This window comes from Acanthochromis polyacanthus, chromosome 10 (assembly GCF_021347895.1).
Source record: "Acanthochromis polyacanthus isolate Apoly-LR-REF ecotype Palm Island chromosome 10, KAUST_Apoly_ChrSc, whole genome shotgun sequence".
NCBI classification, from domain to species: Eukaryota; Metazoa; Chordata; class Actinopteri; family Pomacentridae; genus Acanthochromis; species Acanthochromis polyacanthus.
The window spans coordinates 27,627,800-27,642,099 of NC_067122.1; the positions used below are offsets into that span (position 1 = coordinate 27,627,800).

General features: G+C 39.6%; 1 protein-coding gene across 1 annotated transcript in view; it reads left to right on the top strand.

Annotated features, from left to right (window-relative positions):
* The window catches only part of tenm1 (teneurin transmembrane protein 1), a 194,627-nt gene that overhangs the window by 131,621 nt on the left and 48,706 nt on the right, over window positions 1-14,300 (top strand). The window contains exons 19-22 of the mRNA XM_022205180.2: window positions 751-894; window positions 3,032-3,284; window positions 4,056-4,076; window positions 10,304-10,536. Coding sequence (XP_022060872.2) covers window positions 751-894; window positions 3,032-3,284; window positions 4,056-4,076; window positions 10,304-10,536 — 651 coding nt within the window. The remainder of the gene's footprint in view (window positions 1-750; window positions 895-3,031; window positions 3,285-4,055; window positions 4,077-10,303; window positions 10,537-14,300) is intronic.

The following is a 14,300-nucleotide window of genomic DNA, read 5'->3' on the forward strand; positions in this document are numbered from 1 at the left end:
TTGTGAACAGTATCTGTCTTCAGAATTCCTGTTCACTGCAATAAATATAGCGTACAGTACAAGAATAAAAAGACAGAAAGTACATAATAGCATGAGTAGAAAATGACCACAGCTCTTGAAATTGCACTTAACTACAGCACTTAAAGCTAAGGACATATATAGTTCTTCTCACATCTGAAAAACCCTGGTGATTTCATGCTGGGATCTTTCCCTGCATATGATGACATGTTGTAACATGTATGTAAGCATGTTTGTGTGTTCCTCCTGCTGCTTACAGCTCTGTCACCTGCTACCTTTGAACATAACGCAAGTGGTAAATTTCTAAAACATATATTATCCTGCCAAGTAAGAAAAGAAAAAAGAAAAAGCTGTTGATAGTTGTTAGTCGTAGTGGGAAGCTGCACAGCGTATCATTATAACCAAGAGGCCAAGCAGCTAATTCTAGGGCTCCTTCATGAAGACGGGCTCCTCCTGATTACGCCTCCACTCCTCACTGATCTCTCTCACATGCACACACTGATGAGGTCTCGCTACAGGCTTTTCATCTCTCTCCCCACTCGATACAATACAGTTTTTTAGAGAGATGTTGGAGGGGAGGAAGTGTGAGCTGGTGTGTAAAGTCTGGCTGCTGGGTTCATTACAAATAGTTGTGCGTATAGTCTGGTGTCAAACTCAGCAGGTTTGCAACACGTATGTAATTATTGTTGGATACTGCATAACGTCAAGAATGCGTATGTGCTTGTATTGCAGTATCAGTCGGCTACGAGTATGAGTCGTGTCCTGGTGTTGTTCAATGGGAAAGGAGGACGGCACTGATGCAGGGATTTGAGTTGGTTCCCTCCAACCTCGGAGGCTGGTCTCTGGACAAACACCACGCTCTCAACATCCGCAGCGGTGGGTTCACTCACACGATACAAAGTAGCCTCACAAAAACCCATGCTATTTTCAATTTTTTTCTGCTTTATTTGCTTTTGGCACAACAAGGCTGGCTGTGTTTTCAAAAGCACAAATTGAATTGGACTGACTTGCAATGAATTTAACTGAATTTATTTATTTTCTCTTTTTGGAAAACAACACAGAAATGGTGCTCTCTGTGACTTTGAAACAAAAAGGATAACAAGGCCGCATGAAAATTGCATTTATTCCATCTGATTGTCTTGAGGGGGTATGAAATGATACTGCCAGAAACAACACAAAAAAGTTCAAGACTTATTTCCATTTCACTGTTTGAAGTAAGAATTGTAAAAATACAAGGTTCAGGTGAGTCAACATCGTAGTGCCAAGAACCACAGTTACTATCTTTCTTAAAGTCCTTGGAAGATGGTTTAAATTTGAAGGCAAGATGCTACGAGCTAAAACATTTTTACATCCTACTCAAAAGTCTTTTTAAAAGTTATGATTTTACCACACTTTATCTTTTGGACTTTTATTTAAATTAGAACATATTTAATGAGATAATGCATCATAAAATATATCCTTGTCAAAATGAGTTTTTTCTCATACTTTGAGCCAGAAATCTCCACTTCAGTACTACTTACATAAACACGACATTCCACTTTTATACCAAACTATATTCTGAAGGTTTATACAGTTAAGTGTTTGTTCATATATTTTTCATAGTTAATTAACATTTTATTTTTATAAACATGATGAAAAATCGATTTTTTTTTTAAAAGAAAGAAAGATGCAAAGAGATTTTTAAAAAGTCTTCTGTAAAAACTTTTGGCTCCAGTAGTCAACAAAATCAAACAAAAGCTTTGCAGCTGGACTTATTGTTTCTTTCAATGAATGCAACTTCTAAAATTGTTATATATGTGCTGTCTTCATTGCATTTTTAAAGCATAAAATAAAAAACACTTTTAATGTAGAAACACGATTGTCCTTTCGTAAATAATTAAAAATGCGACTATATTCACCATTAAGTAATTCTATCTGATATTATTCAGTTCTTTCAGGTGGGAAAAACAACAATGTTTGTTATTATTTATTTAGAGTTCAACACTGAAAAATGTGGTAGGTTCAGTGTGAGGGTTGTTGGTTCAGGTTTCATTGACAGCCCAACTACTGTCATCACATTTAGACTGAAAGTATTGATGCATCTTTGTTGATGCAGAGATGTCACCTCTTTTCACATTTCTCCTGCTCTCTTGAATCCTGTGTGAGGAGTTCAGACAAAGCAAAAATAAATAAAGAAAAAAATATACAAAGTGTGCTATGTCAAATAGTCAAAACTGTACAACTTTGGGTAAAATGTGTTTGAAAATAGGAACTGTTGTGGATTCCATCAGCAATGGCAATATGCTGACTTAGGAAATGTATTTTCTGTACCTCTAACCTTCTGAACCTCAAAACTGGAATGAAGGGCATGTTGTCTTTTAAAAAATCATCAAAACACAGTATTTCAAAGACACAAACTGAGACAACTGAGAATCGTTAGATTTTAAACTTTCTGCTAGTGTATAAATTACTTTTTTGTTCGGGGGAAGTTAACCAAATCTAAGCTTAAAAATTGTAATTTTTGATCAAGGTCCCTTTTGTTTTATGTAGTAGTATTAGCAATTTTACCCCAGAATTAAATAGTTTGTACTAACTAGATTCTGTGAAAAACAAAAGATCCTGCACTTCTTGGCACGACTAATGAGCCGTAAGTGACTCAGCTGTGACCAACAGTTGGGTGGCAAACATTCAAGGACTTTCCAGCTGAACTGGGTTGAACTGCAGGAAGTGTTTCCACATATAGGAGACAAGCATGGAATCAAGTTTAAAATGTCTATAGTATGTAGAGTCACAGCATTTTAGGCATTTTTTGAAAATTAAATCAATCTAAGGTTGTTGTTTTTTTCTTTTTTGTTTTGTTGCTTTTAATTGTGCTGGGTATTTTTTCATGTCCCTCTCCTTCTAGCCACGTTAATGCTGTTTTTATAGAGGTGTGGGGATTTGTTTTGCTGTGAAAAAAGACTCAACAATGAATTAAAAAAAAGAAATTTGGATTTAGAGGGTTAGGGTATTCATTGCGCTTCTCTCTCCCAAGGAATCCTCCACAAAGGCAACGGGGAAAACGTCTTCCTGTCCCAACAGCCCCCGGTCATTGGCACTGTCATGGGGAATGGTTTCTACCGGAGCGTCCCCTGTGGTCCGAGCTGCAGTGGAGCAGCTCGGGACATGATGCTTTTCGCCCCTGTGGCTTTGGCCAGCGGCCCTGATGGCTCTCTCTACGTGGGGGACTTTAACTTCATCCGTAGGGTCCATCCGGATGGATACACCAGAACCATACTGGAACTCAAGTGAGAACCGGGATCTCTTTGGCTTTGGTTGTCACAAGATGAGACTGTGCTCTGTAGGGATCTCCCACTTTGGGAAATGGTGGGATTTTGTGCATTGGATTGACTTAAGCAAAATTAAAACAAAATTAGCTAGGCTGATATGGATTAGTGTGGCATTAGCTCTGGTTGGCATCTGCGGTTGTGATCTGTTTGATCTCAGTAGAATACTTTGTGAAGTTTGTCTCCATGCAGAGGCAGAGTGTGTGAGGTTCAGACATCACAGCCTCTAATCTACCTCTTTAGGATGTGAGAGCAGCTGAGAGTCTTTGCTGTGAAACAAAGATACTTTTTTCGGCGGATTATGACGATGATATCTCCTACTACGCTGCAGGCACTACATTCTCTATTTCTGTATTTTCTCAAGCGTAGAATCTCGATGGGATTGCACAGTCATTTGTCCTGTAAAGTATTCTCCTTATGTAACTTTACTCTCTCATTCGCTGTTATTATTGCATCCCTGACAAATATTTCTGGTTCAGACGGAGGTTTCACCGTGTCTGTATTTGATACTTCCCTGTCCTCTGGGAGGAAATGCCAAAAACCTTCCTGTTTAGGTTAATATTTAATGTGAAACAATACAGCCGTCTAAATCAACCCTAATCTCACTTTATGAGCAGAAAATTGACTCGTAGTAGCCTATGAAATTCTGAGTGACTCTCGTTTGCATCATAAATAATTGTTTTTACCTTCTCTTCTCTCCCTTTCAAATGCTCCTTTATGGCTTATTATCAGGAACCGGGACACCAGACACAGGTGAGAACTGGTGATTAACACCGCCTCTATGCACCTCCACACAAAACTAGTACGTGCACACAAAACCGTGTGTCAAGAGAAAAGACGGGACAGGCTACAAAATACCTTGCAGCACTTTACCTTGGTTTGCTTGTTGCAAATTGCATTGACCCGATTTCCCCCCTGAAGCGCACACCGCAGACGAAATCTGCATTTACTACGATTGCATTTAAATTTTGCTGGCCGATATTAAATTTGTAAATTGGAAAACAGCCAAAATGTCAAGGATTTCATTTTTCAGAGGATTACTGAAAGTCTGTTTGGAGGATGCATCGGTTCACTCACTTCCTGAGCCGGGCTAAAAGCCTGAGGCCTGGAATGGCCTCACCGTCGTCCCTGGCCCCAAGCAATGATTGGTGGTGTGAGCTCAATACACCGTGTTTGACAGAAGATTAGACAGATGTTATAGGGTTTGAGTGTTCGCCGGTGCTTGCATGTCTGTCTGCGTGTGCGACGCTGTCGTGGGTTATCTCGGGCCGATCGTGTGTGTGCTTGTGGGCATTTGTGAGAGAGAAAGACGGGCTTTATCCGATTTGAAAACACAGAGGATTTTTCACGATACCGTATCTCTACAATGCCAAAGTTTCAGGCCGTGCAAAAAGGATAACCTGACTGGGTGTTCACGGTTGCACTTTGTGGGTGGGTGTGTGTATATATATATGTATGCATGCACGGTAAATGTATAAATATTCAAACCATGCTAATTTCTGCTAAGCCAGTGGTTCTTCTTCTGCAGCTGTCACCATTTGGATGTGTAGAAATTACTGTTCCATTTGGAGGAATAATACATATTGATGCAGCTACAACACCTGGAAACATCTGGATGTGAAAAACAGCAGACTAGAACACATACAGCTGAACGTAGAAGAAGTCTTGATTTGTCACGAATACATTTCAGCAAGTTCTTTATTCCTCACATATCCCAGCTTTGTTAGGAAGTTAGTGTCAGAACGCAGGGTTAGCCAAGATACGAAGCCCAGCTAAAAGTCCCAACAATAGCATTTGAACCCCTGACCTTCTAATCGGCAACCCAGAGCTCTCTAAAGGCAGAGGATAAATGATTAAATTAGCCTTAAGTGGATAAGTGGTTATACCAGACAGCTATAAGCAGTGCATAAAGATATGAATTAACTAGCAAAAATGAATTATATTTAGTTGAATAAGAGCCACAATTAATGGGTAATTGATCTTCTATATCAGCTAATTAGTGGCTCCTATATGGGAAAATGGTTCAAATAGATTTAAGGAAAATATAGAAGTTGGTAAAATAGTGAACTTAAAGCAATGAATAAATGGTCAATTTTGCATAAAATATAAATGTTTGAAATGTCTAATGACTGCCATTTGTTGTAGTGCGAATGCAAACTGAAATAAATCAGCCTTACCAGTGACCGTTCAGCTGTGGGACAAAGATAATTCCACTATTATAGCCTTTTATATATTGGTAATTGTTAAATTTCACCCTGAAATAAGTTCACAAGAACACATTTGGAAGATGAAAGTGGGTTCCTGAGTTTATCCTGCAGGTGTGAGGGGCAATATAAGAGAAAAAAGGTTGGGAACCACAAATGTAGGTTCTACACCGAATGAACTGGATTCTTCTGAAGGCTCTTTGAATACCCTTTTCTTACCCTGGAGGTTTCCCTTTTAGTTCCAGCTTCTTTTTCTCCACGGCAGCTTTTTACTGTTAGCAGCATGTTAGTGTTTCTCTTTTATTCTATACTATTGTTCTCCTAAGTCAAATGCATTAATTATTCATCCATATTCGGCTTTCAAAGCATTTCACTATGCATTCTTCCCAGCAAAGTGCCTATCAGCCAACAGGGCTTCAAAACAAGGTGCTCTCTGAGGGGGAGACAATATGGGAAGTACTCAACGTGAAACCACCGTCTATTCTTTCCCTTCAAGAGTTTGAGTGAGCAGTAAAGCAAATCGGCGAGGAAGTCCTCAATACAGTATTGTCTGAGAACCCAGACGGTCGATTCAGACGGTGAGAAGCAGCCAGATCAGTGTCTATCAGCTCTGATCATGGTTTTGTTATTATGTGCACAGGGATCAAGAGAAGCTAGAGTGGGATTGTTTGTGCAGTGGTTGTTATTGCTGTTCATTTTGCTTCCACTGGATAAATGTATTCAGAATAGTGAGCATCTAATTGAGAAAAAGACAGGTGAAGTTGTTTGTAATCAGCTATATGCACCGTGCAAAGCTTGTGGTAGCTTCCAGAGGCCCAGCAGATATGATATGCTGCACTGAGCAGTGGCACATTTTGAAACTCGGTGAATAACTCTCTTAGGATCAAGTTTAAATTATGTATGTGCAGTTCAGAGCTGAGCTCTGTAAACAGTTATGCACTTAATGGACTAGATGACTGACAGCACCCTTGCCTGTGTTGCAGTGTTTTGTTTTTTTTTGTCCTCTGGGTTGTGGGAAGGTTCAGTCTTACATCAAATGGAAATGTTCTTTTTTAAAAGTAAAACTTGTAGCTTTAGAGCAGTCTCACAGCATACATCTGCTGTCCAAAGCAAACAGAAAATTGTAAGAATGATTAGTCCCCCAGAAATGGTTTCAGGTGTGAAAAATACTTTAATTGAGGAAGACTATGCAAAAGCCTGACAATAGAAATATTTTTCTTGACATTGTAATTTCCCATGTTAGACATTTTTCATTGAATAACCATGGAAAAAGGGAAAAAAAGAACATTTTAATGCCGTGTCTTCGAGTTTAATTGTCAGAAGGCCTTTGACCAGACCCGGCTGACATTGGATTTCACGCTACAAAGTAATTGCTTGGAACTGAGTTAGTTTCAGTGTTCAAAGTGTAAAATTTAAATTTCCTCTCACTTTTTTTTCTTCCTTTTTCTCTTTTGCAATCACTGTGTTCAACACTGAATAATGCAACACAATAGCCTGACAATATCAAAGGTTTCATGAATTAATGAACTGCAGACTATATGTACAAAGTCAAGACTTCTCTGTACAGCTGCAGGCCCACGTTGTTGCCATTCATCCTACACAAAGTACTCTATACGGCTCACAGTCAATACAGGGGTAAATGAAGTCAATTTTCACAGTGGACTCATACTGTAAGCCCGAGGCACGACAAAAGACAGTTTCATGTGAAGAGCATGAAAAGTAAATAATTCCATGGTTCATCCTGCATACAGAAAACAGTGTATTTGAGGCTTCTGTTGAATACGCTCCCAGTGTTTTGTGCACCTTTCATAAACTGACAATAACTAATGGAACCACAGATGTAATGTGTCCTTGCGAGTTTTTCAGTTTAGGCCAAATTCAGCTATATGAATTTCCTTTGGTTTATGTTTGCTCTTGAACCTTTGTTCAATGTTGTTTCCCCTCCCTGTTCTCGTTCCCATTTTATTCCTGCTGCAGTTCAGTTTGTTGTATTATGGACCATCTTACATAAAAAGACGATAAATGCAACAACTAAAGATGACGTCACGCATACACATACACATAAAGTGCACATATAAAATCAAAAGCAGATGAGCATAGCCCCCTCCCAAAATGCACAAGTGTTCTTGCAACGGAGGTGTCGGATTGCAGAAATTTGATGAAGCTATGCAGCTTTTGGTAAGATTCACACGGTTCTCTGCTTTATTCAGTCTGCACATACATTTATACATAAGGTTCCGCTTCGCTGCTTGACATGTGGGTACATTTATGCACACGAATGGTTGACTAACACTATAAAATCTTAGCTCACACAGAAATATCCTCATGGCTTCATTGTAAGCAACTGTGGGTCTCTGGATGCTGCTGGTTTTGTACTGAGCATTATACAGGTGTGCATTAGAACATAAAGAGACATCGGTTCTCCTTTATTTCCTTAGTAAATAAAGCAAATTCGAGCATTACAGACATGTCCAAAAGTGCCCTTTTACACCTCATTGAAGCAATTATCCATTCATACACAGCACACCAAAGGTACACAGGCATATGTGCATGCTTTTGACAACAAAGAAGCTGTGAAAGGATCTGAATTCTGTCTTATTCTACAAAGACCTTTTAAAATAGCCCGGACAGAATTATTGCTGCACCTGAAAAATGGTGGTAAATAAATGGATTCTAGTGATATTTCAAGCAGACCGCTGTCTTCAATTAGCATCACAGGTGTCTTCAATTTTAAAATCCATCATTCAGCCTGTTTTAATGGAGAAAAGTGCCTGCTGGGTTGTTTGTATCATTATCACACTGAACATGGACAAGAGAAAGTGAAGAAGAGAGTTGTCAGAGGAGATGAGCCTCTTTTTTTTTTCCCAAAACACTGCTGCTAATATTATTTGGAGGTTTAAGGTCCATTGGGAACCAGCCAACCTCCTTGGATGAGGCTGCAAGAGTTAAACTTGCACTAAATTGGCCAAGAAGATAGTTCAAATGTTGGAACTAGAACAAAGAAAACCTCAAAACAGGACACCGCTTTCCTCTTGACCTCTAAGGTTAAGGTGCGACAGTGTCTGGTTGCGCCAACATTCACTTTCTGAATGAAAGAAGAAGCAGGAAGAACTATTTTTGCAAGAAAAACATGAAAAAATCTTGGTCTGTGTTTGATAAAATGCATGTAGACAAGCCGCAATCCTTCTGGGAGAACTTCCTTTGGACAGATGAAACAAGATTAGCTCACAGAAGGAAAAATTGAGCTTTCAAACACAAAGGACACCATCCCCACAGTGAAGCATGGAGCAGGCTCAGCGGTGTTGTGTTGAATCTGTGCAGGGTCACAGTGAAATCAGTAGATAATCAAGGCCTTCTGGAGCGAAACATGCTGCACCAGCCTAAGAGAGCTTTGTTTCAGTCACAGGTCGGGATAAGGATCCAAAACTTACATCTAAAACCGCCCAAGTAACACTGAACTGTTCTGCAGATACCCGCCGTGAAGACTGATGTTAATCTAATTGAACATCTATAGAAAGAGCTGAAAGTCACAGTTGGGAGGAAACATCATCAAGCTGCAAAGAAATGCAGCAGTTTGCAACCAGCTGTGCAGAAAAAAAGCACTAGTGATGTAACAGAAGTTCAAATAAATATGTAAATGTTGTGTTGCATCTAAGTAAAAAGCATTCTTCTGTCAAACATGGAATTCAGAGTGATGGACTCCAGTTGCTTTGGCAAGCCCATTTTAGAGAAAAATGTATTTTTTTAATTAAGTGGAATGGTACCAATACTTTTGGCCATGTGTGTTTAATCAAATCCCATTCCTTTGGTCCAGTTATATTTTATTCTGTTGCAAAGCTCAAGAAATAAGGTGTCTAATTATGAAGTGGGAGTAATTCAAATTCAGTTTTATGTCAAAAACATCCACATATTCTGGTATGCCTCCCGTGGAAACACTGGCTTCAAAAGAAGGAATTAGTTATGATCATTTTGTAGTGTTACATCTTTTAGATTTTATGAAAAGCTGTCGTGGGGTTTATGTATTATAGCGTCTGTTCTAATAATGCAGAAAAGGTGTAGCACCTTATCAGAGCGTTGTCTGATGTGTGGATCCAGGGGCAGCACTTTCCTCTTGAACAGGATTACTTCTGCTTATGAAGGATGGCCTACGGTGGTCTTGTGAGGATTTGTGCTGTTTTTCTACTGACATAGAATCTAAATTGCAGTTTAAATGGAGTGTTATGAAGGAGTATGTTGACATTAGCTTGTGTTACCTTTATCAAACTGGATTAGTGTTAGTTTTGACATACAAGGAACATATTAGTCCCTGATTTAATACTTTGAAATGAATACTTTGTAACTATACTAATGCCCAGCACTAACAATGAGATTATCACTTAGAACTGCTATTCAGCTGCGGTGACTGTGGCCATCTGTACTATGGAAATTAGAAGACATTAATCTTGTTGTTTCAGTGCAGGCACAGGTCTACTCCCGGAGTCTCTCACACTAATGCTATTCTCTAGGATGACCTGATTGTCTCTAAATACCTTTACCTCAGCTGATGGTGTTGTCTAGCCATGAGCACTGAGGAATATGATAATTTTCCAAAAAGTAGGCTAGTCTCTCTGTCAGTATAACTTCAAACTGCAGTGTGATGCAGCTTTGGGGGTGTAGAAGAACAAAAAGAAACTGCCAGCTATGAACCGTTGCAAGTCTTAGGAAAATGCACTGCAATGCATCTTTACCACTGAATCTGCGTTACTTTATTTTCAATAATCTTTGTTCTCTTACTAGCACCAGCCCTGCACATAAGTATTATCTGGCCATGGACCCGATGGGGGAAGTTCTGTACGTGTCCGACACCAGCAGTCGCAGAGTTTACCGGGTGAGGAACCTTGGCCAGCCAAAAGATCCATCTCGTAACCTTGAGGTAGTAGCCGGCACGGGGGAGCAGTGTCTGCCTTTTGACCAGAGCCACTGTGGAGAGGGCAGGAAGGCCACTGAAGCTGCACTCAATAACCCCAGAGGTAAGATAATATACACAGTAGATCTGAAGAACTCACTTTCTCAGGCAGGTCACAGCTGCTGTAGCCACGGGCATGAATTACATTTATCACATTTATCATTTCCAGGCTAATATATATAGATTTGTGAACAGTACTCACTGATCAATATTTATCAGAGTTAGCAATGCCTAGCTGCAGGACTCGGCTTTGCCTAGTTGTGTGAAGGTCAGTACTTTAGTACCGAGGCAGCTCATTACACCAACATTTTAAGTAAAATAGTTTGCATGTATTTCACCCCCAGCTCTCTATTTCATTCTTGGCAGAGAGCGCTGTGTTAAATATCAGTTCTGAGATCATCACGGGGCACACTGGTATCATGATCTCATAAAAAGGCACTTTGATAACTGTGGAACTGGCTGTGAGACACTGTGTGCTTTGAAGATTTTTCTCCTGGAAGTATAGCATTTGAAAAATGGTAATCCATGTGGGAGGGTGATATCATCTTTTCAAATGACAATATTGTGATCACCTTAGCAGGCCTGACATGTGGTTGCATTGCCATAATGTACCAATCCAGGGTTCTTACAATACTTTGTGACAAGATTTACAATCATGGATCAGTAACCCTCTTAACCCTAAGGAGTTTCTGGGCATTTCTTTACTCCTGTCATGTTTGTACTCACTGCAGGCTCATTTTTCAATGCATAATATACAATCATGCATCTCTATGGAAACAGCACAAACATAGCTAGAAGTGGAGAGAACTCAAAGTTATCTTTTGTGCAGTTTTGCAAATTTAAAATGCAATGAATAATAAAAAAGACAACAACTAAATTTCTTTGATTAATTATTTACCAAAAATTGAAAAGACGTAGAATCAACATTTACAGCATTTTTGCAAGTGTCCACAGGTGTTAAGAATATTGGAGAAAAAACACAGTGATCCTAGATAACCTAGAGAGATTTTTTATTGCTTTCATTCTGAATTTGTTTCCATACTAAGCTCTCTCTGCTCTGTGCAAACACACCCTGCAACGGGGCTAAAAGCTCTCAGAATTTTTATCACATTATTGGATGCAGATGAGTAATTAATTGCTTCACAATTGCAGTGAAAAGCACAGAATGTCTTGTTCCTTAGAAAACCTGGTTAATGCAGATCCTTTATTTTTCTCGTTTTTTTTTTAATGAGACAAGTAGAATGAAGGGATTTTGATGAAATATGATCGTAGGCTTACATTTGAATGCTTTTTTCTTTCTCATTTCACAGCTTTTTGCTTGGATAAATAGTGTAGTTTTTTAAAGATGGCATGCTGTTTTGGAGTTCAGAGGGTTAAATAATATCATGAATCTCTCCTGCGTTATATTTATCCATGGGTGATTGCTTTTTAAGAAGTCAAACAAAGCAACTTGATGAATTACCTTTTTCGCACAAATTCTTTCCACCCAAACTGATTTTATACTAGTTATGTAGATAATTAATTATTGGATAACACGCACAGTGAACGAATGTTGTGCTTAGTCAGACTCCTCTGTGATAACATTTATTTGATTTCTAACTGTCTTTAATGCTCAGATGGAAATATATAGACAGTATGCATCAGCCACAACATTAAAACCATCTGTATGATATTGCATAGGGACCCTTAATGCTGATATGAGGCCTCTTGTGGTGTTTTATGGTGTCCGACACCAGGATGTTGGAGCCTTTGGGTGCTGAGATTGAGATTAGGAGCTGGGGAGTTTGTAGGCTAGGTCAAAGGCCTAGGCTCTTCGTCTTGTTCCTCGAGTTGTTTTGCACTGTAGTAGGGCTCATTTTCCTGTTGCTGGAACAGTGTACATACAGTAAATAATTCCCCTTGCTGTCATTTGATTTTAATTTATTGTTGCTCAATAACGCCCTCTCTGGGGCTGTAGTGTGTAACTGGTGTTGGTGTCACACTGTCAGTTCCCGAAAGGCGTGCACGAGATAGCTTGTGGAGCACAGCATGGCTCATAAATGGTTGTTTTCTTGATGTTGTTTGTTTGTTTGAGGAGTATATGTATGCAGTTTGAGACACTGTGAGCTGCCTACTAGCGAGCATTAGCCTAATGAATGTGCTGTGTACGAGACGTCCAAGCCCGCTGACTAGAGGTTTTCCTATGTTTACCAGGTACACACTGTGTTTTATTGCCTTGTTTTAATATTGAATGATTGTGTAAAATTGACTGTCAGTTCCCGAGAGACGTGCGTGACAATAAACGGCACAAAGAAGACGTCATAGCCCTCTAAGTTCTGTATACAAAAATTACAAAACGCAGAGTCGAAGGGTTTTGAACCAGCCAGTGACAGTGTGAATGTGCACTGGGGAAGTGCTGTTGCCATGGAGCATGCACATGGTCTGCAACAATGTTTAGGTAGGTGATACATAATCTCCACTTGAATGTCAGGACTCAACATTTCAACACAGAACATGGCGCTACTACGAGAGGATCAGTGTTGTCCACTTCCTGTGTTGTGGCAGAGAAGTTTATTTTATTTAAGTGTAAACTTTACTCAAGTATTCCAGTTTTGACTGTTTCCTGTGCTGAGTTTTGACTAAAGAGGTAGTCATTTTGTAGTTTATTTCTCTTGTAATTTGTAAAGTAGCACTTGCACTGTAGCGCTTAGATATCCTGTGGCACTAAAATGATGCGTAATTGGTTGAAGGATCCAACTGTGTCCTGCCACAAAAACACCCCATCACATTCTCACCGAGCAGCCTGGCAAGCTAGGATGGATTGATGGATTCACGCTGGCGGTGTCTTTTTTCCTCCGCCCTGCCATCAGCATTTTTTAAAATCTAAATTGATTTTTAGTAGGCAACATTATTTTTTTTCTCCACTCTTTATTCATCCAATTTCTGTGATTATTGTTTGCCAAAGTTACTTTGAAAGATAATTGCTTCATTTAGCCTATGTGATTAACCCCAAAAATTACAGTTACAAAATGTTTTTTTTTTTAATTTCAAAACATTTTTTTAAAAAGGTGGTTGTTTGCCAAAGTGCTGGACCTTTTCCACAGCAGGAACTTGGCCATGCCACAGTTGGAAAAGCGCAAGTGTGACTAATAAAACTGACAGTCCATTCAGGTGTTCCAGTTAGAATGTCTGATGACGCACGCTTGAATAAAATAAGGCCATCATCATTGGCTTTAGGGCACCTGTGCTTTTCTTGCTATAACAAGTCAAAATGTGAAAAAAAAACAAGTCTATTGTGTTTGTATGATCGTTTATGTAAGAGCAGTGTATTCAGTGCTGCATCGACTTATTCACAAAGCCGAAAAATACAAGAATTACAAGCAAACATGTCAGAAGTGCATTATTCAGTGGTTTAAAGTCCGTCTGCTGCTCTGTTTTTTATTTCCTCCTGACCATTAACAGCAGTGCAGGCCCACAGAGGTTGTGTGCAGGTGTGGGGTTCGAGTCAGCGAAGGTTGATTACATACGAACACGCCTGCAGCATGCTGTCATGCACATCCCGAAAGACAGGCACAAAGAGAGGACCAGTAAAGACACAGACAGGGCCAGTAAAATGTTTATGGGCTATTTTGATGGTCCACTGGTCCACAGATGCAGCAGCCCACTGGGACTGTACTGCACACACACTCACTCTGACTGATTCGATGTCATATTGGAGTTACAGCAAAGAACAGCTTTGTGACCTGTAACTATCTGTTGGCATCGCTGTCCAGGTCATAATGACCTCCACCAGGAGGTTATGTAATCACCGGAGTTTGTTTGTCTGTCTGTCTGTCCATCTGTTTGTGT